We start from the raw sequence: 25956 nt of genomic DNA on the forward strand, positions 1-25956 counted from the left end.
AGCAGCTTAATCCTCACTGCACTGCCAACACAGCATGTTACAGGACTACTAAGTGAGACAAGCAACCTGGATGGGGTATTGTAAAAACTCAACTTGAGAGATATAAAAAGTACACATGCTTGCATAGTGCATTAATCTTAAAGAAGCTCAACATTTCATTCTCATTTTCAATAGTTTAAATGAATAGCACTTAAAACACATCACACAAAATTAAAGACTTGTGCATATATTTCAGATTTCAACATTAATGTCAAAAATACATAGTATGATTTTACATAGGATTTGTGCTACTTTAGAACACTAGAGACAAACATCACTTGAGCATTAAGGAAAACATTAAATATTAAATAACTGAGAAATAAAATGTGTAAACACTAATCTAACTGGGGATTTTGCTATTGCAACATGTCCAATGAAGTGGTTTCAACAGTACAAAAAAGATTAGGACATGAGTGTTTCCAGTCTACTTGGAATATATAGATCTCATTTTCAGGAATTCTTTAATAAAAACTGGTCCAGGATAATAGGAAAGTATACACTCTCCTGATTGTTAATTTGGTACACACCATTCTATGCTACTAATTACTTTCAAACTTGGATACTGAGCGTATATTTAAAATATATCACTCCTTATCAACATCTTGGTGAAAACTGAGGGTTTGTTGGCGATTCAGTGTAAGATTTGAGTTCATATGCAGCACCGCTGTCAACCTCCATTGACTTTCTAGAGAACAGGAGCCGTACATCTCTATGGAGGTAGATCTTTCCAGATTTAGAACTCTGGAACCTAAACAAATAAATAAAAGATCAGTCATTTCAGGGAATGAGTCTTTAAAACAAATAAACTTGTATAATTAAAATTTGAAAGTAGGAAAAATTTATTTTGCTACTATACTACATTAACACTAACTCTTTCAAATAATATTTAAGTGCCTCTACTCCCTGAACACTCTGTATTCCTTTTCTCTCTGACAATGCCCAAGGTGCTCATTCCTATGAGTCTGGGTTTCAAAAACAATCTTACTTTTCCTCCATGATTTAACAGCACATGAACCTTTCCTCATTTACAGTGTTAAGTTTCAGTTTACATGAGCTAATTATAATACTTTGGGCTTTTTAGTTCTAGAATCTTCTAGCAACACAGACAAGTCATACACGTCAGCGTCCCATGATTTGGTACAGATCAAAATAGATTCCACACTTGAAAATACTCAAAATAAGCACAATTATAGGAGTTAAGGAAGAACTCCTATAATTAGTAATAGTCAGCTAAATAAACCTAACCATCATCAAAAGTCAACAAGTGTCATGAAAATGGCTATTGAAACTGGATTTGAAACTGTTTCTACCCCCCTGCTACTACTGTCTGTCCAATAGTAAAAAGGGCTGTAGTATTAAACTTACTCAGCAGACAGACCAATATACCCCGTAATGCTAATTTTTCTTTGTTTCCCCTCAGCCTAGAAGAAATACCCTCTGCAGATTTTAAACTGGTGGAAAGATCTGGTGTTCAGATGTGTATGTCAAAGCATATTTGTGACTGGCTCACACATTTCTTCTCTCTGAAGTCTTTCACCTTCCCTATCTGAAATAGAACATGGTAAGCTTTGGAAAGTATACCATTTTTTTCCCAAGTAGATTTCTATATAGCATTTAAAGCATCTGGCCATTGTGTGGGGATTATAAAAGAACAGGCAGTTGATTTTTATTCTGGCAAATGTTACTTACATGTGGATAAGGTTGTTAAACTTTGAGAGTGGGCTATACCAGCTTAATGGTAGAGTACTTGCCCAGCATACCTGAGGCCCTGAGTTTAATTCCTGTAGCATCATAAACAAAACATAAACCCCTAAGAGGAATGGTGTCATATGGAAGTTCATTCAAAGTTAATCTTTTCTAGGTTGGGCTGGGAGATATTCTTACAGTCTGCTACTTTTTAACATTTATCTTTGTAAAAAAGCTTCCAAGTCTGTTTTTGGTAGATTTTTCATTCCCATAATGTATGTAACATTTCCTATGAGATTCATATCAGGCAGAATCAGGCTGGGTTTAAATACATTGTGCTGGTTCAAAGTGTCTTTTGGAGGCAGAACAACAGGCAAAGATGAGAGTACCAATTAAGCAGTGTTTTGAGGGGCAACAATTACTAGAATTTTCAAGCATGGTACTTAGTTGCATGTACAGCTCACTCCTTATTCACCCCAGGTCACCAATGCAAGGCCGATATATACATTGAAAGATAGCTAGTGTTCACTACCCGTTACAGAATAAAGAAGCCCTCTGCTTGAACCCAGGAAGAAAGGTGACTCATGATGAATAGAGCTCCTTATAGTAAGAAATAAGTGTATGATGAATGTCATGGACATGTCTGAAAGCTTTTAGGAACCAGAAAACTGTGAGAAACAGAATTATGGGGAACAGGCTATTGAGCCCTCTCTTAATCAACTGATTTTGTTCATGATCTTCAGAACTACATTAGGATTTCAGGGACACCCTTGGATGATGGCAACTTGAAACAGAAGGGGAAAAAATGGGTTCTCACAACCTAGAATTATGAGTTGGGTAATAAAAGTTATAAGAAATTTCTTTTTCCTTTCTTTCTTTCTTTCCTTTTTTTTTTTTTTTTTGTATTTGGGGTTGAACTCAGACCCCAGCTTTTTTCCCTAAGACAGTCTTGCTAAGTTGCCCAGGCTAACCTCAAACTTGTGATTCTCCTGAGTTGTGCCCCACCAGGAAAATATATTTTTGATGGAATCATTAGAATATTCAACTCTATGACAACAAAGATTTTGTCACTCCTGTTTCCCTAGCATCTAGAAGTATTCCTGGCACACAAACAGGTGTCAAACAAGTGAATGAGTGAATTAAGTATAAGAACTTCCCTAACTAATACAGTAGCTTCTAGCCACATGTGGCTATTGAGCACCTGCAATGTGGCTTTGAGTATAAAATATATTCTTGATTCTAAGGATTTAGTAAAACAAAGGAATGTAAAATATCTCAATTTTTATATCATTATATATTCAAATGATAACATTTGGATATGTTAGATTAAATAAAATATATATTAATTTTACCTGTTTCTTACTATTTTTTAATGTGGCTACTGAAAAATATAGAACTATATAAATAGCTAATATTATATTTCTGTAGAACAGCACTGGTTTAAAAAATGTGTTTCACTGCCTCACATATATTTGGATTTTTCTTGACAAAATATTTCACATTTGGGTTGGGGCTGTAGCTCAGTGGTAGAGTACTTGCCTGGCATGTGTGAGGCACTGGGTTCAATCCTCAGTACCACATAAAAATAAATAAATAAATAAAAGGTATTGTGCCCACCTACAACTAAAATATTTTTTTTAAAAATTTCACATTAAACAGCTATAAATGAAAAGATCCCTGATTTCAACAAGTAATAACTGCAGTGCTGTATGCCATGTACTTTCTACATCTTGATAATCATCAAGAGTTCCCATGCTAAGCAAAGTCTAAGAAATATAATTTAAAAAAAAAAGCTAAAAAAGTTTAGAAGTGTCTTAAAGTAACATTTTTATATAAATTTTAAACATTACCTCAAATGTATGAGGTAGCGTAATAACCGTTCTTCTGTGTGTCGGATGTTCTCTTTATTAATACTTCTCTTCATGTCTTGTTTAACAGGTACAGAAAAAGTTCTTTGTCGTAGGAATGTCTGATGATTGGCTGGCATATTTCGCAAGTCATATATCACAACAAACATCTTCACCACAGTCTTATTAGGATTAAATAAGGTCTGAAGAAACAATATAAAAATTATTCTTTTAAAACAGTGATTTGTTGATATAATTCAGAATTATTATCCAATAATTAAATAGGCTTTTAAATAATAATTTAATCCCCATTGGATATAATTCAGTTTCAGGGACAAAAGTCGTAAACTTTTGAAGTTTACAAAAAAATAGTTAATGTTCTTTCAAAGGTTCAATTTTTTTATTTCACAATAACATAAATTCCTGTAATAAAATTTTTAGTTACAAATTTCATATTAGTAATAAACATTATATAACTTATCCTTGTTCATATTTTCAGATAGTTCCACTAGCTTACGAAATATATGCCCTTACTGGCTTAAAATATTATAATTCTTTTATTTCAAACTTAGCTTTTCTGTAGAGTATCAAAAGCAAAATTCACAAGGTGAAATTTTAATTTTTCTCACATTTTAATGGTGAGTAAATTGAATTTTTAAAATAAAACATACAAGTTCAATAAAACCAGAATTTTTGATATCTTAGGTATCTATAGTTATTGTAAAATTAAAAAGAAATGCTCAAAGGGGAGACTTTTCTATTTGAAAATTTTTTCATATTTAGAAAATAAAGCTCATTATTATTAGATCCAAAACAGGCTAAATAATACTTTATGTATTCACACTTGGACTCATTTCAAAATTTGAGTGACACTAGGCATTTTTTTTTTTTTTTTGCCTTAATGGGATTGAACCCAGGGGCAATCTACCTCTGAGCTACATCTCCAGCCCTTTAAATTTAAAATTTTATTTTGAGACAGGATCTTGCTAAGTTGCCCAAGTTGGAGTCAAACTTGGAATCTTCCTGCCTTAGTCTCCTGAGTCACTGATTACAGGCATCAGTTACCACCCCCAGCTAGGTTTTTTTTTATCTTCAATATTATTATAGAAAACAATATGGATCCTTTGTGAAGACTGAAATTATTCAACTGGTACTTGACTATTAATAATTGAAAAGAATGTCATTTTTAAAAGTAATAGTTTTTAAACAAAACCCCAACTACTGATCTGACTTTAACCAAATTACCAACACATCAATAGGTAACTTGGTGCCCATGCTTTCAGAAGCTCATCCGTGGCACTGGACATCACTCACTGAATCAAAATGAGAAATATATCAATATTATGATCCAAATTTTGCAATCTAGTGAGTCTTAAGATTAAGGCTAATATATTTAACAACCATAAAATCTAGCAAGCCAGGAATTCAAACCATGATTATACATTATTAAACCAAGTAAGGAATGAAAGACATATCCAAATTTCATCTCTAAAATTAACCACTAATGTTGGCCATCTCCAAAATAAAAGGTAAATATGTTGCCTCTGGGTTAATGATTCATTGTTATGACAGCTGACAGCCAGATTTCCAGTGACCCACACTTTCTCAGAGGCAAGTGAACAGAAGATTATTACTCCTTTAGTTCAAGAAATCCATTTCACATAAAATGACCCTGTAATACGTAGTGATTCTTTCTTAGAAAACACATATAATGCAAAGTACTATGTTTCATTCCTGTGAGATATGAAATCAACAAACATACAGAGTCCTTGCAATTTTGGAACAATGGTGATAAGTAACAGTGACAGAACACTGAATACATTGAGGCCAAAGGTCATAAAAAGCTCTTTTGGTCTATACCAGATCTTGAGTGCAAGGAACCAGCCTCCATTAAACATATTACTCTGCAAACTCCATAAAAGACTTGAGGGTTTGAAGGAGTATCCTGGATCAGGCTTGGAGATCAAACTCAACTGCACACTGGCCTTGAAATCACATTATGCTTCTGAGAACCCTAGACCAGAATAATAAAAAAACTGTTCTGGGCTAGACGGTCTCTTCTGAGTCAAAACATGATTAACACCCAGACTAAAGGAATGATGCTTTCTCGCCCTGACATTTGCAGACTTAACATTTATTTCCACTTGGAGTGTTCATTTTATTAGATTGATCAATGTTTTAAGTCATTACGGAAGGGAAAATATGATTTTGTTTCCCAAGTTTTCCTGCCAAAACAATACAATATTTGGAGCCTCCTTTTAAATAGATCAATCTCAATATGGCTTATCACATTAAATAGAAGGCAAAGGTAATGTTAAGTTCTAATTATTTGAAAATAGCTCTACTTAAGTTACGCATTCACCTTGATTAGCTTATTAATGCTTTCCTTTTGGGGAGGTCCCCAAATGGGTCATTCCTGGGGCAGAGCACGGAAACTCCAAACAAAGCTGCAGCCCCACTGTTACTTACCAAAGTTGTTGCAGCAGCAGTAGCAGGAGAAAGGGCTAAGTTCTATATGTATGTGAGAGAATGATTATTGCAATTGTAGGCTATAAAACACATACCACTTGTATTGTTCCTGAAGGAGGTACTCGATAACCCCTTTTACCAAGGGACTCTAAAGTAATCACACCCTTGAAATAAAAGAAGACAAATTGAGTACAAACTCATGCATATTTATATAAAAGACTAAAATAAAAATAACGTATCATGTAATTGTTAAATTTCAGAATTCTATTTCTACGAAAAAATACTCAAATTGAATTAACAGTGATACATTCTAAGAGTAATAAAACAGTGATGTTTCCACTCCTAAACAATTTTCTGTTCTTCTGAGGCTGCTGCAATAAATAATATATAACATCAATGGCCACTGTGCTGAAAATTTCCACTGAAGTATAAGATTAAGATGTTTCCTAAACAAAATGGAAGGATTATTCCCATGTATAGTGAAGAGTGGTCATGAAGAAGCAAACAATTTATTGATTTTAGGGCATGTAAAAAGTAATGAGTGTGGAAGGATCTAAGCCTTGGCCCAAAAATGAAGTAATTATTCTTTATTCAGGGAATTAAGTTACATATCTGGATTTCTGACTACAGACAAGGTAAAAAAAAAATAAAATTAATAATAAGGAAGAAAAAGAAAAAGAGCATAAGAGCGTTTGGGAGTCTGTGGTTCCTGACAATCTACAGGAGAAGAGATGTTCAAGGCAAAAAGTAGAAAATGAAGGTTTAATCAGCAACCTTCAAGACTTTTTCTACATAAAAGCTATAAAACTCCATTTTCTAAGGATTAAATATTTCTTGTTTCCAAGAATTAAATGTCATGTTGTATCTTACTTAATTTGATCTTAAGGAATTGCTTTTATTAAGGAATCTAATAATTCAAATTGATTATAAATCAGAACACAATGGATTGAAGACCTAAGAGCTAAGATTTGAGTCAAGGATAAATACAGCTAAATTGGGTCATTTCATTAAAATAATCCAAAAGAGGGAGCTGGGATTATAGCCTCACACATGTGAGGCGCTGGGTTCCATCCTCAGCACCACAATCAATCAATCAATCAATCAATCAATCAATCAATCAATCAATCAAATAATCCAAAAGAGGATATCAGGAGACCTCTAGGTTAATCTGGTCCTCAAAATATCATCATCAGTATCACTAGTGAACTTGTTAGAAACACAGAATGACTTCTCAGATCTACCAAATCAAATCTGCATTTCAACAAAATTTCCCAGATAATACCTTATATGCATTACAATTTGAGAAGCACTGCTCTAGTATGTGGAATTGTTTTTCTAAGAAGCCCAAACAATGGGGGAAAATGCAAGTTTAAGTAAGTTCAAATTGAATGTGTAAAAGCGTCTCAATAACCAGGGTAACCAAAGGACTATAGGTGGTGATTATGATGATTAATTCTTAGGTAGCTTTAAGTAATGAATGCTGATTTGTTCATTTTAACTATTATAGAGTAGTGGAGGTAGTTAAATAGAATTAATGCTCAACATTTCATCATTCTATCGTTATATATTGTACATGCCAACCTTATATAAAAGTAAATATAAAACAGAAATGACCCATTAGGTGACAACTCTTGGGTTTGGAAGCTAGACTAGGGTTGGGAGATAAAAATGAGTGGGAAAAAGGAGAAGGGAGGACCAGATTCTGACATATAAATCCCTTAACTCCACGTACATATTAATATTGGGAAACGGGTACTGAAAAGACATACATGAGTCTTGACAAATCCAATTTATCACAGTCACTAAAGTACAAAAACAGAATATCATCAGACTGCATCATTAACCAAAAACAGCAGTGATGCTTTAACAATTTCTCACTACATGTTTAGTGAGGCACTATGTATTCCACTTCTCATAAAAAATGCTATGACATATAATACCCCTCTTCTTTCTAGTTCAAGAAAGAAAAAGTAAAATATACCCAAAATAACAGCTCCTTTTTTCCTCTTTTATGGTACTTGAGTCTGAACCCTTGGGCACTTTATAACAGAGCTATATCCCCAGACCCTTTTTTTTTTTTTTTTTTCCCAATTTTAAGATAGGATCTTGCTAAATTGCTGAGGCTGTCCTCAAACTTCTGATCCTCCTGCCTCAGCCTCATGAGTTGCTAGACTATAGATGTGGGCCACTGCATTTGAAAATAATAGTTACTTTTAACATTACATTGCTACATGGAATATATTAGTATTCTTCACCATTCTTCATTCCCCATAAACACATAAAGGAAAACAGGTAAGGCAAAAACTACTAATATTCCTATGCTTATTTCTTTTAATATATATAATTCTGATAGTTTTTAGAATAATAGTAAATAATCAATTTGTAAAGAAAGACCACATATTTTTGAAAAACTTTTAAGTTTAGGGCAACAGTATTTTTTCAGTACTGGGGATTGAACCCATGGATATTTTGCCACTGAGCTATATTGCCCAAGCATTTTTCTTTTCTTTTTTTTTTTTTTCTTTCTTTTTGCCTCTACTTCCAGAGTAGCTAGGTTACAGGCATGCTCCACCATGCTCAGCCAGGGGGACACTTTTGTAGTTCAGTTGTAAAGACCCCAGGGGTTCAATTCCCGGTACAAAGAAAGGGGCGGGGGGGGGGGGGGAATAGTAAAGATAAGCTAACGCTAATTTTCAGTCAAAATCTTACACAAAACTTTCTCAAATTATTGTGGAATAGAGAACATGCAAAAATAAGTGGAAAACTGAGAGAGGTGTGCTTTGATTTGGTCAGATTTGAAAGGAAATCATACATGTCTCTGTCAATATGATAATAATGCAAGTAATATTCTAAATTGCCAATGGCACACCTATATTAGATATTTCTGCCTAGTTTCACCATACAATAGATTCTAAACAGCTAAATGTTGTCATGTAGCACTTGGAGATTATTTTTACCACTGACTCCCAATTAGAGAGAGAGATTATATGGCTTTGAGTTAATCTTTAAGGAATTCTTTAATGAAAAGCCCTATATCAGCTCTATACCACAAAAAATTTCTATGTTAACATTTTACCTTTATGAGTCATTTGTAAAATTTACGATGAGAGGTAACAAAGTTATTAGAATAATAAATAGGAGAATTGTGTCTCAGTTCTGATGGTCTATGAGATGTGTTATCTTTTTTTTCCTTTTTTGACCCAGGGGCACTTTACCATTGAGCTGCACCCTGAGACCATTTTATCTTTCATTCTGATACAAAATAAAGTTGCTAAGTTGCCCAGGCTGGCATGGAAATTATGATCCTTGTGCCTCAGTCTCCTGAGTAGCTGGGATTACAGGCATGTACCACCATGCCCAGCTGATATATAAGACATAATCAGTCCTTTGAACTGACTAACCTACTAAAATACAAATAATATTCCCTGAAGAAAAACGTTAATTTTATTAATTTACGTAGGAAAGATTTGTGGTCTAAGGTTTGCAAGGGGCTCATTCCTAATAAGTAATGACCTAGGAAAAAAACTATAGTAGATAGTTGATTAAAGATTATTATCAGAGAGAAGGAAGTCAGGGATTTGTAAAAGGATAACTTAATTCACTAACCTTATTTGTACCCTTCTTTATATCTATTAAAAATCTGCAATTATATGTATTTCTGCAATTAGATATATTTCTGTACTTTCTGGAGACACAGTGACAAAAACCTTTTATCTACTACTAATCATTCATTTTTAATATATTAAACAAGGTCAAGGATTAATGCTATTTTGTTCTTTTTTTGGGGGGGCGGGTACCAGGATTGAATCCAAGGGTGCTTAACAACAGTACCACAGCCCCAGCCCTTCTTATTTTTCATTTTGAGACAGGGTCTCCCAAGTTGCTCGTGTCCTTGCAAATTTTGCTAAGGCTGACTTTGAACTTGTAATCTTCCTGCCTCAGTCTCCTGAACCTCTGGGGTTACAGGTAGCACCTGGCAATGCTATTTTGCTTTTTAAAAGTATAGTTCAAATTATCTCTTGCTTATGAATTTTGCTCAAAGATATTTACTTGAGCTGATTTTTAGTCATTTCAGCCTTTTATCTTGTTTCTAAGCCATCCTAATGGCCATCAGGAATTCTATTTACTAATGATCTTATCTTTCTAGTCTCTATCACTATATACAGAATATGTAAAATGATGAGATTTCTTGATGTCCTGGTAAAGCAAAATGGACATCTTTCAAGCTAAATTTTATATTGAAAGCATTCCAGTATGAGAAGCATTCATTATGGTGCAAAACTTGCCTCAGTGGTACTTTCCATTTTATTTACTGTCCAAAATTAACAGCTATTTTCCCAGAATGATCATGGAAAAGTGTGTATATCTTTCTATGGTAAATAAATAACAGGTGGTACATATGTGATAATTTGGCAGGTCTGCGAAGAGGGGACAGTGTCTCTCCTTTTGATAACAACTAATATTGTAAATTCTAATGCGTTAAGACCTCCAAGAGTAAATATTATTGGGAAAAGAAAACAGAACTATGAGTTTTCTATTAAAGTATGAAACACTGATCAGATTCTTGACTAAAAGGTTCTACCTTCAGAATGAAGTAAACCTAAGCAACTTTCCTTGAACAGTGTCAATGATAAGTCAGCTATATAAAAAGTATAACTTTCTTTCCTCTCTGTGGTTTCTCAATTATGTATAAGTTACTTTTTATAGCTTTTATTAATAATAAAAACATTATTACCAATGTTCTTGAAAACCTTAAAGGTTGGAGAGAGGAAGCAACTGGGCCAAATGGTAAGTTAGAAAGTTCAAGTGGCAATACCAGAGATGTACAGTTCCACATCTATAGTAATTTACATTTCTCAAAGTAAGACTTAACATGAAAACCCTTTTGACTCATTTCACTCTATATTTTATATCATCATTGTAAACTTTTTACAGATTTCCACTGTTAGCAACTTCTCCCTCTTTGTATTTAAAAAAAAAGGACTAATACACACTCCAGGATTCAGAATCCTTTATGAAGTAGAAGTTTACCCACAACCCACTGGAATAAGAAGGAAAGACAAAATCAGAGGATTGAAGGCTCAAGACGTGCTCTAATTCTCCTTAGCTCTCATGTTCTCCACTAAGACATTAGCATAAGTGAGAAATGGCTAGTATTTCACAGAACCCTAGGATCAGAAAAGAATAACCAAAGACAAAGCAAATAGGGGAAAGGGAAGTGGAAGGGCCTCACAGAGGCCTTAGGTCACCAGATCCTTACCTAAACTCTACTGAGATAAAGACCACACAGGAAGGCAATCCTTTTGGAAATAGAATACAGAGTAAGCACTTGAGAATTTGGGTAGAATTAACAAGATGAAACTGTAGTGTCACTAATCAATAAATCACACAGAACAGACGTTCAGCACCATTCTCAAATGTAAAAGAGGTTATCTGCTTTTTGAGGTAGTTAGTATGAATTCAGCCTCTAATTTTTTCTTAGGAAATATTTTACACTTTAAAGTACTGCATTGAAACAATTAAAGGTATATGTTAAGTTTGTTGATAATGGCATAAAAAGACAATTTAAAATATACTTGCCATATAAGGAGAAGGAGCATTATCATCTGAAACACTGTAGAATGACACTTCAACTGGAAGAGTCAAATGTGTGGGGCAAAAAATACCACTTGCCCCTACCTCAGCAGTAAAGCCATCAACAATGCCAAGAGGGTCTAAACGATAGTTCAACACAGATTCCTGGAAGACAAAATAATTTGGTAAAAAAATTAGAAAGGTTAGCATGCTAATTTCATTTTTTATTTAAAGAAATATATTACATTACCATTCATTCTAGCAGTAGAAAAGTGATTGCTATCCATGCCATGTTCTTTATCAGTCTTGAAATGAACCTCATCTCCCATCAATCTTCTACCATCCTATACAACTGGTTCTCCTCTCACTATTCCAACCAATGCTGAACTCCAATACTTCTACCTAACTGCGTAATGTTATTTTTATATCTATAAGTAAAAAAATGTGCTCTATCAGAGAAGGTATTTATCTATTACATTGTTTATAGTACTAAGAAGAGAGGAGTGCTTGGAAACTTAAAAGATAACATGACGTGTTTTATCAAAAGATGAAGTCAAGCACTTAGAATTTTAATTGAGAAATATTGCTTCTTTTAAAAATAGTTTTTGAATTTTATTTTTTAATTTAAAGAATAGTAAGTGTGGGACTGGGGCTGTAGCTCAGTGGCAGAGTGCTTGCCTAGCATGTGTGAGGCACTGGGTTTGAGCCTTAGCACCACATAAAATAAATAAAATAAAAACATTATGTCTATCTACAACTACAAAAAAAAAAGTTAAAAAAAGAACAGTAAGTGTGTTTTAGAAATAAAATTACAGAAATATATCTCTTTCAAGCTTGGTTGCTAAAATAACTTTATTTAAAAAAAAAATAAGTTAGTGGTTATCTTTTCAGGTATATGAAACATTTAAAACTTTCACAAGCTTTATTGAATATACACGCATTAACACATATATCCATGCATCATGATGTGTGATAAAATAATTATTTAATTATTTAAATAATAAATCCTGCAAATCCTCATGAATCTAACAGTCTATGTAGTCTAAATTGGAAATAGTTGACACATCAGAAATTCTATAGTCTCAGGCTGGGGTTGTGGCTCAATGGCAGAGCATTTGCCTCACACAAGTGAGGCACTGGGTTTGATCCTCAGCACCACATAAAAATAAATAAAGAGAAAAGCAAATCAAAATTACTTTAAGATATCATCTCACTCCTGTCATAATGGCAGCTATTATGAAGACAACAACAATAAGTATTGGCGAGGATATGGGGAAAAAGGTACACTCATACATTGCTGGTGTAGCCAATTTGGAAAGCGGTATGGAGATTCTTTGGAATTCTGGGAATGGAAACACCATTTGACCCAGCTATCCCTCTCCTCGGTCTGTACCCAAAGGACTTAAAAACGACATACTACAGGGACACAGCCACATTAATGTTTATAGCAGCACAATTCACAATAGCTAAACTGTGGAGCCAATCTAGATGCCCTTCAGTGGATGAATGGATTAAAAAAATGGATTTTTTTACTCAGCAATAAAACAGAATAAAATTATGGCATTTGCAGGTAAATGGATGGTGTTGGAGAAGATAATGCTAAGTGAAGTTAGCCAATCCCCAAAAAACAAATGCCGAATGTTTTCTCTGATATAAGGAGGCTGATTCATAGTGGGCTAGGGAGGGGGAGCATGGGAGGAATAGATGAATTTTAGATAGGGCAGAGGGGTGAGAGGGAAGGGGAGGGAGTAGGGGGTTAGCAAGGATGGTGGAATGTGATAGACATCATCATCCAAAGTACATGTATGAAGATGCAAATTGGTGCCGTCATACTTTGTATACAAGCAGAGATATGAAAAATTGTATATGTGTAATAAGATTGTAATGCATTCTACTGTTATTTATTTTTTAAAAAATAAATTTAAAAGTAAATAAAATAATGACATTGTGTCCATGTATAACTAAAAATATTTTTAAAAAAAGAAAGAAAAGAAATTCTAAAGTCTCCTGGTCAAAAAGATAAGACTAACAGATCTGTGCCAAAACTGAATTTCTATATCTTCCTCCTGCTCTGTAATCAAACAATATCTTGTTGATTTTACCTCTCAGTTTCAAGGCCACATCTCTTTTCTTCTGCTCCAGTACACTAGATCAGAACCTTACCACCTGTTTACACTAAAATGCAACATCTTCTAGTGAGTCTTTCAATATCTAGTGTACCACTACTCAAATTGTTGCACAGAGACCCTGTGCTTCAGTTCCAACTGAAGGATGGGGTATTGGGGATTGACCTAGAGCTGTGCTCTACCAGTAATACAACCTCCAGCCCTGCCATGGTCTTTTATTAATTTTGCAGGTGTACTTCTACGTATTTAATTTTCTCTATCTGGAATTTGTTGTTATTCCCCACTACCCAAACAAATTTACTTGGCAAATTCCTACTCTTGTAACCAAGCTCAAGTGACAGTTCCTCATTAAAGCTGTCCCCAAAATCTTTAGCAGAAATAGTAGATACACAAATACTTAGGAAACTTCTAATATAGTGCTAATTGCTTGGGATTTTAAATTATTTACATGTCTTTCTTCTTCAATAGTCTTTATAAAGCAGGAACTTTATCATTTAGCTTTGTATTTCTAACAGTATGACACATAGTAGGTAATCAACAAATCCTTCTTTCTTTTATAAAAAAATATTTATTTTTTAGTTGTAGTTGGACACAATGCCTTTATTTCTTTTTATAAATAAAGGATCGAATCAAGGGCCTCTCACATGCTAGGCAAGTGTTTTACAAATGAGCCACAACCCCAGCCCCTTAACAAATATTTCTTAGATAAGAAAACTATTCTAAAGATGGATAGAATTGTTATAGGAAGGGCACATATAAAAATGTATATAGATAAAACAAATGACACATATTAGTTGCTAACTTTCTGGATAATTCAAATTTTGTGAATTTACTAGCATACAGTACCATTCCAGGTCCTACTTGGTACAATATGACAATGAAAGAAAATAAAAGACATACAGATTACCAACTAACAAAATTTTTCCTGCTTATAGATCACATGACTCTTTACACAGAAAACCCTAAAGAATCTTTATAAAAAACCTACAGAGATTAGTGAGTTGAGAAAGACCATAGGTGATACTCACACAAACACAGTTATATTTCAATATAATTAATTCAATATAATTAATTACCAAATTGAAATTAATTTTTTTGGGGGGGTACGGGGGATTGAACTTAGGGGCACTTGACCACTAAGCCACATCCCCAGCCCTATTCTTTATTTTTATTTATATACAGAGTCTCACTGAGTTGCTTAGCACTTCGCCATTGTTGAGGCTGGCTTTGAACTTCAGGTCCTACTATCTCAGCCTCCTGAGCTACTGGGTTTACAGGCATGCACCACTGTGCCTGGCCTTGAAATTAATTTTTAAGCCTACTTTACAATATCTCTAGAAAACATTAAACACTTAAGTATACATCTACAAAAAATGTCCAAATATGTAGGCTGAAAAATATAAAACACTGATTTAAAAAAACTCAAGACTATCTTATTTGGTATGGATTTCATGGATCAAAACATTTAATATTCTTAAGATGTCAGTATTCTCTATAATTGATCTATATCAATTCATCCTATACAAAAATCTCAGATGGCTGTTTAGTAGTAAAAGTTAAGCTCATTCTAAAATTTACATTAATAGATAAAGGAACTAGAATAGCTAAAGCAATTATTATTAATATTATTATTTATTTTATTTATTTATTATTTTGGTACAAGGGATTGAACACAAGGATGATTTACTACTGAGTTACATTCCCAGCCCTTTTTATTTCTTACTTTGAGATATGGTCTCACAAAATTGATTAGGTCTTACTAAACATTGAGCCTAGCCTTGAACTTGAGACCCTTCTGCCTTGGCTTCTCAAGTCATCGAGATTACAGATGTGTGCCACCATGCCCAACTTAGTTAAAGCAATTTTGAGGAAAAAAAGAGTCAGGACTCATACATGTTTTCAAGATTAGAAAATTTGACATCCATATGCATAAAAATAAATTTTGACTACACAACCTCATATGACCTACAAAAATTCAATTCTAGATGAAAACATAAAAGAAAATATATATGACCATAGGTTAGGGCACTGGTTTTCAAGCATGGGATACTTGGCAATATTTGGAGACATTTTTAGATGCTACAATATGGGGGTGGTACTGGGATTGATCCAGTAGAGGCCAAAGATTCTGCTAAATATTCTACATTGCTCAGACAAGCTCCCCCTAACAAAGAAATATTATGAATGCCAAAGTTAAAAAGGCTTGGGCTAGGCAAAGATTGTTTTAGATACAGTAAAGGCAATATACAGTAAAAAATATTCATAAATTAGATATAAAACAAAATAAAAAATATTTTTCTCTTAAGATACTGTTACAAAAATAAGTGTAAAGCCAACACTTCATACTTGGAGACAATACTTGGAAAACCTATGTGCTTACATGCAAATAAACACAGGAAAAGAGGGTCACCATGCTTAATCACTAGGGAAATAGAATTAAAACTACAATAATTATTATTTTTTAATTTTTTTTATTTTAAATATTTTTTTTTTTTTTTTTTTTTTTTATTTGTATGTGGTACTGAGAATTGAACCAAGTGCCTCTGCATGCTAGGCAAGTGCGCTACCACTGAGCCACAACCCCAGCCCAAACTACAATAATTAAAAAGACTGACCAGTATAAACTTTGGGATAGATGTGGAAGCACTAAGACTCTTGTATACTAATAGTGCTACTTAAAATGGTAAAACTCTCCGGAGCAGTGTGTACCTGTAATCCCAGCAACTCAGGAAGCTGAGGCAGGGGGCTATAAATTGGAGGCCAAGCTTGGCAACTAAGTAAGACCCTGTCTCAAAATAAAAAATAAAAAGGGCAGGGGGTGTAACTCAGTGGTAGGGTGGCCCTGGGTTTAATCCCCAATACTTTAAAAAAAAAAAAAAGACAAGAGTATAGTCACTTTGGAAAACAGTTTGTAAGTTTCTTAAAAAGTTATATACCTTCATATAAATATATATATTTATATAAAGGTGTATAAATATATATATACCTTTAATACTAACCAGATATTCCATTTCCAGGTAGTTACCCAAATGAAATGAAACCTTATGTTCACAAAAAATTTATGCACAAATATTCATAGCAGCTTTATTTGTAATACGTAAAAACCTAATACAACCCAATTTCCAGAATTAGGTAAATGAATTAATGAATTGTAATCCATACAATGGCAATACAAAGGAATGAACTCTTTTAAAGTTAGGACAACAGGGATAATCTCAAAATAATGGTGTATAAAAGAAGACTCCAAACCTTTTCCCAAGAGTAAATATGGTATGACTCCATTTATAAACAATTCTAGAAAAATACAAGCTATTTTATTGTGACAGAGGGTACTTTATTTTCAACTTCTCTATAAATTTAAATAATATTCTCTATTTTAATAGGATTTTTTAGATTATAGGTTTTAAATAAATTTTAAATAAAAGTTAATGACTTATTCTTAAAAATTTATTAAAAAATATTTATCTTATTATATATTATAACAGGATTTTGAGATTAAATGGTTAAAATTTTAAGATTAAATGGTTTTTTAGATTAAATAGTTCTTGTATGGGAAAAACAATCCATTTTCAGTGGTTGTTGGTATTATGTTGAACTGAACTGATGGAAGAAGATAATCACATGACAGATGAGTTGAATGAATATAATAAGGTTTTGCAATAGAAAACGCTTAATGGTAGCAAGAAAGGTGACTAATTAGAAAAAGAAATAAAGGACACCCCTGTATTTGGGTGTTATTCTGGGTCAATGTGTTCACAGACTCCATTTAAGGCCTCACATATAATGTGAAAATACCCAAATTCCCCTCAACAACATTACAGGAATTAAGATTTTGTCCTGCTTCATAAAACAAGACCAATGTGAAAGTTAAGAATTCAAGACTATTCCCCAATACACCTTTCTTATTGACATAGAGTATCTAATTCACTAAGTAAATATCTTCTATAACTTACTGAAGAGAGTATCAATTTTATTGTAAAGAGAACACATATGGGTTAGACAGTCTCAATACTTCCCTGTATTTTGTCCCTTGAGTCACATGAACAAAATGTATGCATATTTACATAAGTAGAACCCTCTGAAAACAATAATGTATAGATCTTTTAACCATCTTCCCTATTCTAAAGTTTTTATATATCAGACTGCTTTCTACTCCCTCATAAACATTTTTCTTATAAAGGTTGAAGAGCACCTGACTCTCACAATGGTCTAAGCAATCTTAACTCTAAGACAAAGAGGAATAGAGTTCAGCATCTCTGGACTAATTGTTTGAAAGTGACATGGAAAATAGATAATTTAACACAAAAATATCTTTTTAATTTCCACTAAAACTTTGAAAAATAGTCTCAAAATTAAAATAATTATAAAGCACAATGGTTACAAAATGTACCACAACTCTGGTAAAGCTATTTATTTTAATTAAAAATACAAAATAGAAATTATTTTTCCCTAAAAAAATTCACCAATTAAAATCACTTTTAAAAAGGCATTTTCAAGTTCATGTTTAATGTTTAGGTGATTTCTAATTAAAGGCAGAAAGCCAGGCTTTGTGGCACACCTAGCTACTTGGGAGGCTAAGACAGGAGCCAGCTTTGGCAACTCAGCAAGACTTTGAAAGGTTGAGGATGTAGCTCAGTGGCACTATACTTGCCTAGCATACCTTGGGTTCAATCCTCAAAACTGAAGACAAAAAAAAAAAAAAACCAAAACCCAAAATCCATGAATAGATAAACTCATGATATTATGACATACTTGATCCCAAGTTGAAATATTCACATTACATAAGGAAGTAAATATATTAGAAATCTTTAGCCTTTTAATCTTTTAAAAATTCTATTATTTTATAATTAAAAAATAGATTTAGATTTACAGAAAAGTTACAAATAAAGTACAGAGAACCATTTGATTTTGTTAATTAATCTCCTTGATCATAAAGGGCTATTATCAGCCATCATCACATTTCCTGGGGTTGAGGTTATAGCTCAGTTGGTAGAGTACCTGCCTTGCATGCACAAGGCCCTGGTACCACAAACAAAAAAAGAATAAACATTTCCTGAGTAGCAGAACCTTTTTTTTTGAACAGGATCTCACTATGTTGCCCAGGCTGGTCAAATGATCCTCCTGCCTCAGCCTCCTGGATTGCTGGATCTACAGGCATGCTACACCATACCTGGCTAACAAAGCCACATTTTTAGAGAAGATGTGGTAAAGTCTCTCCTCTTGACTAAAGTAACAGACACCTCTGTTAGTAACCTGATTTCACCAAAAGTCCTTTACCTCCTCTACCAGTTACCCAATTCTAAGATGTCACTGTAGACAATTCTTCCAAGTTCTTTTCTCACGAAAACAAAACATAATTAAAAAGGTGACTTCAAGGTTTTAGAAAAATATAGCTAAATTTTTTTCCTTTTTGTTAAGAAAGTTAAAAACAAAAATGCTATCCTGGACCCAAGTTTAAAAAACTTCAACTCTTAAAACAGTTTCAAAACACATTACCTCAAAATTTCCTAGAAGACTAAGACTTGTTATAGGTGGAGCACTAGAACTCAAAAAAGGTTTTTCATGAATATCTGGATCATCTTCAATGTTTAAACATGGCCGAGTACTAAACAAAAAATAAATCAATAAAAGAATACATTAAAAACAATCTTTTCTAATTTACTTTTTACAAAATTAAATTAGGAGAATCTGAACAATTTTACTCAAACCACCATAATAATAAAATTAATGTCATCAAATTTTAAAACATAAAATTTATAGTTTAAAATTTCAGATTAGATTTCATATCTGTTATAAGATTTAATATTATGCAGGATATCCATATATCTGATAAAGGATGGAGATATGTATATGTATCTCAATCATGGTAAAGGTTTCCAGGTGGAATTTATGATATATCATATAGTGGCAGCTACCAGAAATATTAAATAATTCAGATTTCTATATTAATCTTCATTTTTAGCTGAAAATAAAAATACAAAGGCAAAATTATGTGACCAAAGGATATAATCAGAATGCTGTGGATGTAGGTGAGTGGTAGAGCATTTGCTGAGAGAGAGAGAGAGAAAAGAAAAGAATAGAAAATAGAGTAGAATAGAATCTGAATATTACTTGTCAACATGGAAAAAACTGCTAAGGCTTTCTTTTTGCAAAGGAATAAAAAGTAGAGTTTAATGATCAGAGATATATAAATGTAGCTAAATATTAAAATCTCTGTGCTTATTATGATTGTTGCTACTCATTGTCTCAATTTCCTTCTGATTTATCCTGAATAACTGTGTATGAATAGTATTATATTGAAAATAAGATTTCTATTACAATTTGACTTTTACACTTAATATTATTTATTGTGCAAGATCAGAATTGTGTGAAATTCTGCTTCATGTACACAAAGAAATCTTAAAATAAATACCTTCTAGATGATAAGCTTTTCAGATGCAATAATGAAGAATCCAGATCAAAGCAACCCGATTGTGTCTTTCTTTGAGGAACCTAAGGTCAAAATAATCATTTGTAATATCAAAAGACTAATTTTTTCTTGAATTGAGAAAATGACTTTCAAATGAAAGCTACACTTATCTTTAAAATAATAATTTTATCTCATATCAGTTTACTTCAAATAATATTATTTATTACATATTCTTCTTTGCCCATCCCAATCACTACAACATTCCCAAGTAGTCTAAAGCTTTACAGAAAATAGGTTTGGAAAATAATACCATGGATTTCCAAACACTGTGTATACCAGATTACAGTGACTAACCACCACTTACTCAAAATATCCTAAAAATAAAATACCCAGATATAAATTTATTTTGTGAGAAGGTACCAGAGATTGTATTAGGGATTGAACTCAGGGGCACTCAACTACTGAGCCACATTCCCAGCCCTATTTTGTATTTTATTTAGAAACAGGGTCTCCCTGAGTTGCTTAATGTCTCGCTTTTGCCGAGGCTGGCTTTGAACTTGAGATCCTCCTCTCCCATGCAGCTGGGATTACAGGTGTGCACCACCTCACCTGGCTCCAAATATAAATTAAGGATAAAATATACAACATGAAAATTAGATTTGATGGGCTGAGGTTGTGGCTCAGCGGTAGAGCACTCGCCTAGCATGTGTGAGGCCCTGGGTTCAATCCTCAGCAACACAGAAAATAAATAAATAAATAAAATGAAGATGATATTGTGTCCAACTAAAAAATAAATATTAAAAAAAGTTAGATTTGAGGGCTGGGGTTGTGGCTCAGTGGTAGAACACTCGCCTCGCACATGAGACCCCCTGGGTTTGATCCTCAGCACCACATAAAAATAAATAAACAAAATAAAGATATTGTGCCAATGTATAACTAAAAAAATATTTATTTATTTATTTTTAAAAATTTTATTCTTTTTTTAGTTGTAGATAGACACAATATATTTATTTTATTTTTATGTGGTGCTAAGGATCGAACCCAGGGCCTCACATGTGCTAGGCGAGCGATCTACCACTGAGCCACAACCCCAGCCCTAAAAAAATATTAAAAAAAAAAAAGTTAGATTTGATTCTTGAATATTAAACGTCTAAAGTATCTGATTCACTGGTCCAATTGGCATTAAAATATCTACACATTAAAAATTTAGAGTGGTACAAGGGTACCATGCTATTTATTTTAGTTAGAACTTATTTGTAAAATTTTCAATCTAAACTCTCATGATTTCTGGAATGTTCTCTATCTTCATTTCTTCTAATATTGGGTTTTATTATTTCATCTAGTCTTTCTTTTAGAACATCTGCTAGACTTATATTGAACACATCAATCTACCTTCTGTGGCTCTTTAGATTTTATCATTTATTTCCCTTTTTGTACTTCCTTCTAGGTGCTATGTATGTACTCAGTTGCTAAATTTCTATTCAGCTAATCTATTATTTTATCCATCCAAATACAATATTTTTTATATCTATAATTTCTACTTAGTTATTTTTTAAAAGCATGTGTTCTTTCAACTTAATTCCCTATCTTTGCCTTCATTTAGCACTTAGAGCATTTAAACAGAATTATTTTTAATTCCCTTTCAGGCTACTCTGATGATAGGGTTCCTATATGTGAATTCTTACATTTCTTGTTCCTACTAATTAATTTTTAAAGGTGCTTTGTAATTTTTTCCTCTCTGAGATCATTATCAACAAGAGGTAATTTTTAAAAGAAAATCAGTCCTTAGTGCCCTATAGATGTGGGATGGTTTGCTTCCTCCACTGGTTCACAATTTGGATTTCATGGATTCAAATTTAGTTTTCATGGCTATTTCTTAGCTAGACATGTCTAAATATCATTGTGGGGTTTCTGAATTTATGTTACCTATAAGTGCTTTAGGTTTTAGGTCTAATTTCTTCTGGGGGTTTCTTTTCCTCACTTACTCCACATATCCTTGGAATACTTTGAGTAAAGAGGTGAATTAAAATTTTTTTTCTCATTTAATAGAAAGCCAGGCCTTCCCTGGCTTTAATGAAGAGTTTAGTTTTTTCCAGTTATGACTGATGCAGACTTGCATCCTTGACTCCTAGCCTAGTAGGAGCATTATACCATACCTTCACTCTGCATTAGATTCAGATTTCCCAGAGGACTACAATTTTCCCCAAGTTAGAACTTGGGGACTTATTTTTCTTATTCTTATACTACATTATGTATTTAGAAGTTGTTGTATTTTATCCAAGACTTCTATGTTTGAAAGGAAGAAGAGTTTTCCTGTATTTATCTCAGTCCAACATATTGACCAAAGTTTTGTCTTACCTCATGTTTAACTGAGATGGCAGCCATATCAACTAATTACAGAGTACTTACTATGTACCAAGAATCATTCTAATTATCATCATAATACTAAGGTAGGTTCTATTTCCCCTATTTAGAGATGAAAACCTGAAGGTCTCAGAGATTTTTTTCTTACCTAATGTTACAAAGCTATGGTGAAGTCATTGTGACTCCAAAGAGATGTTTTAAACCGTTGCACTCAAATCTATAAACCTATTTGTAAACAAAGAGTAGGGATATTTATATGTCTCACAATAAGACAACTAAATTCATGAGTTTAAAATCAAAGACAGGTATCAATTTATTTTTTTATTTTTATTTTTTTAAAAGAGAGTGAGAGAATTTTTAATATATATATATATATATATATATATATATATATATATATATATTTTTTTTTTTTTTTTAAGTTTTCGGCGGACACAACATCTTTGTTTGTACGTGGTGCTGAGGATTGAATCTGGGCTGCACGCATGCCAGGCAAGCGCGATACCGCCTGAGCCACATCCCCAGCCCTGACAGGTATCAATTTAGTTCCCAGATGAACACATTCATCAGTATCAGTACTTACTGAGATATAATAACTTTTTTTTTGGTACTGGCAATTGAATCCAGAGGTGATTTACATTCTCAGCCCTTTTTATTATTTTTTTAAATTTTGAGACAGGGTTTCTCTAAGTTGCTGAGGACCTCACTAAATTGAGGCTGACCTCAAACTTGCAGTTATCCTACCTCAGCTTCCTGAGTCACCAAGATTATAGGCACCACACCCAGCTACAAAGGCTATTATATAAAGTCCCCTAGACATCAGGAGTTTTTTTGGCATTAATAACAATAAAAATATTGTTATTTTATGAAAATTTTAAAGAATTTTATGAAAATTTTTAATTCTAATACAATAAATATAATTTTTATTTATTTTTAGTGTTTTCCCCCCATATTATCACCTGGGTGTTATTGTGCTATCAAATAATAAAATGTTTTACAACTGAAAATTTATTTCAAAAGAACTTAAATTTTTTACAAGTAAAATTTGAATGTAACTCTTGCAAATATTTTAAATGTTTGTAGGTTTTCAGATAAGATTTAAAAAAAAAAAAAAAAAGCACTTACAGGACTTGAAAGAAGAGGCAATCCAGTTCGAGGATGAAAGGCTCTGGTTGAGGTTCCATCCAAGGAATGGAAATTATGTTTTCGCCAGACACTTGAATGTTTCAGTGTGGTCCTCTGTTAAGACAATAGATTTTTTTTTTTTTTTTTTTTTAGTTGTCCTGAGGATTGATCCCCAGGGGCTTTCTACTACTGATGTCATCTCCAGTCCTTTTTATTTTTTATTTTGAGACAGGGACTTGCTAAATGTCTAAGCTGGTCTTGAGCTTGTGATCCTGCTGGGATTACAAGTATGTGCCACAGAACCTGGCTAAGAATTAGAATTTAATGGTATATTTAAATACCATTTAAAGAACTTGTGTAGCTTTTTGGTTTTTAGATTCATCCTTAATGCATTTGAGGTTTATATCCCTGGTGCTGAAGCTGATGATAATCTATCTCTATTTTGTCTACACACACACACACATACACACATTCTAATTAGAAAACAATGCCTAAGATATTTTAATATGCTGAATAAACACAAATATTCTAAAGTATGCCCCAACATAATTGCCTTCTTAACATGTTAACTCAGAATCTAGCATCTAGTAAGCTAATATTTATTTTAATTTATAAAAATACAATGATTCACAGGTGGAAAAACTTAGTACAATGTTCTAAAGCAAAATTTTGTTAAGTATCATTTTCAGAGGATTTAATTTGGTGATACAGAAACATATGAAATATTACTAATTTAAAAATGCAGCAGCTCAGGAGGTTGAGGCAGGAAGATTGCAAGGTCAAGGCCAGCCTCAGCAATGAAGGGATACCTGGTCTCAAAACAAAAAATAAAAAAGGATTGGGGATGTGGTTCAGTGGTAAAGTGCTTCTGGGTTCAATCCCAGGTATTAAATAAATAAATAATCAGTCACAGCACTATGGTTTTGATGTTAGTCAAAAAAGAAGTAAACCATATGCGGTAGCATATGCTTGTAATCCCAACTCCTCAGTAGCTGGGGCAGGAGGATCACTTAAATCCAGGAGTTTGAGGTTAGCAATGAAGTAAGCTAATCTTAAAAAATTAGGAAAATGTACGTAAAGATCAAAATTCCATAAAGAGCACATGAATAAAAATTAGGGGGAAAAACGATTAATTTAGATCCTGGTGCTACCATGTACTAGCTTTGAGACCTTGAATAAATTACTTTAATCTCTGGTCTATAGTTCTCATCTACGAACTGTAGTAAAAGCACCTAACCTCACAGGCTAGTGAAAAGATTCAGTAAATTAACATGTAAAATACGAAGATGAGAATGCTTGAGTACACAGTAAACAGCATATGATTATATTTAAAAGAAGCACATGAAAAAAAAATGATTACAGTGGCTTGAAAAACAATGGCCAGATTAAGCTTCTCTATTAGGCATCACAAAGAATAAAAAATGATGGAGTCTTGTTATGCTGCCCAGGCTGTAACTTGGGATCTTCCTGCCTCCACCTCCCAAATAGCTGCGATTACAGGTGTTCACTGCTGGGCCCAGCAAAAACCCTAATATTCTGAAGGCCAGAGAAGGTTTCTGTGACAATTATAGTTTTATAGAATGTATTTTATTTAGGTACAACATTACAGGTTTATGAATTATTTTTAAATTTATTATTCAATCATTAATACAATTCTGAGAGAGGCAAAAGACATTTAGCCTTCTTGTAAATTGACATGAGGTTCTTAGAAGTTATTTGACTTATTTGGTATAACTCAAGGACTAAATTGTGAAGCCCAAACTACAACTAGATGTTTTGACTAATAGCTTTGTGACTCTCCTAGAGACATGCCTAAAAGTATTAACTGGGGTGGGGCATAAATATCGGGCAAACAGTATGTACTAGGTCAGAGTAGCTGACAAAAAAATCAAGCTAATGTGAGTTTCTTTTCAATTCCTGTTTATCTCTATCAATTATTCATAAATATTAAAATTTTAAAAAACAGTAAGAATTAAAATGAACCAAGGACTTGTATAGTCCACAAATTTGTCCTTCATTATATAAGGCAGAAGGAAGAACTGTGGATTGAAAATCAAAGACCTGAGAAAGGGCATGGTGTGCCAGTTCAACCCCCAAAGACTTTTATAGCTACTGGTATGTCATTTATTCTGAGTCTCAGTTTCCTCATCTGTCCTACCTGTCATAGTAAAGTACAAAAAGAACCAAGTGTTTTCTAATCATGAATTATAACTGAAAGCAATATATAAATACTATACAAAATCAAAGTGTTTTTATATCTGTAAAGCATTCATTCTCCTAAATCCACACACCAAATATTATTTCTTCTGAATAGAAG

General features: G+C 33.0%; 1 protein-coding gene across 7 annotated transcripts in view; it reads right to left on the bottom strand.

The window, feature by feature from the left end:
- Positions 1–210: 210 nt before the first annotated feature.
- Positions 211–25956, bottom strand: part of Atosa (atos homolog A) — a 92443-nt gene continuing 66697 nt past the window's right edge. For 4 of the 7 annotated variants that reach the window (XM_076850805.2, XM_076850803.2, XM_076850806.2 and 1 more), the window contains 7 exons: positions 23640–23753; positions 20154–20233; positions 19238–19346; positions 11622–11780; positions 6137–6205; positions 3576–3775; positions 211–787 (listed from right to left, as the gene is read on the bottom strand). In XM_076850805.2, the coding sequence (XP_076706920.2) occupies positions 634–787; positions 3576–3775; positions 6137–6205; positions 11622–11780; positions 19238–19346; positions 20154–20233; positions 23640–23753 (885 nt within the window). In that variant the 3' untranslated portion in view covers positions 211–633. Of the gene's footprint in view, positions 788–3575; positions 6206–11621; positions 11781–19237; positions 19347–20153; positions 20234–23639; positions 23754–25956 lie in introns of those variants that run through there. The other 3 variants (XM_076850807.2, XR_013090771.2, XM_076850808.2) reach the window with 3 other exon arrangements.

This window comes from Callospermophilus lateralis, chromosome 3 (assembly GCF_048772815.1).
Source record: "Callospermophilus lateralis isolate mCalLat2 chromosome 3, mCalLat2.hap1, whole genome shotgun sequence".
Lineage (NCBI taxonomy): Eukaryota > Metazoa > Chordata > Mammalia > Rodentia > Sciuridae > Callospermophilus > Callospermophilus lateralis.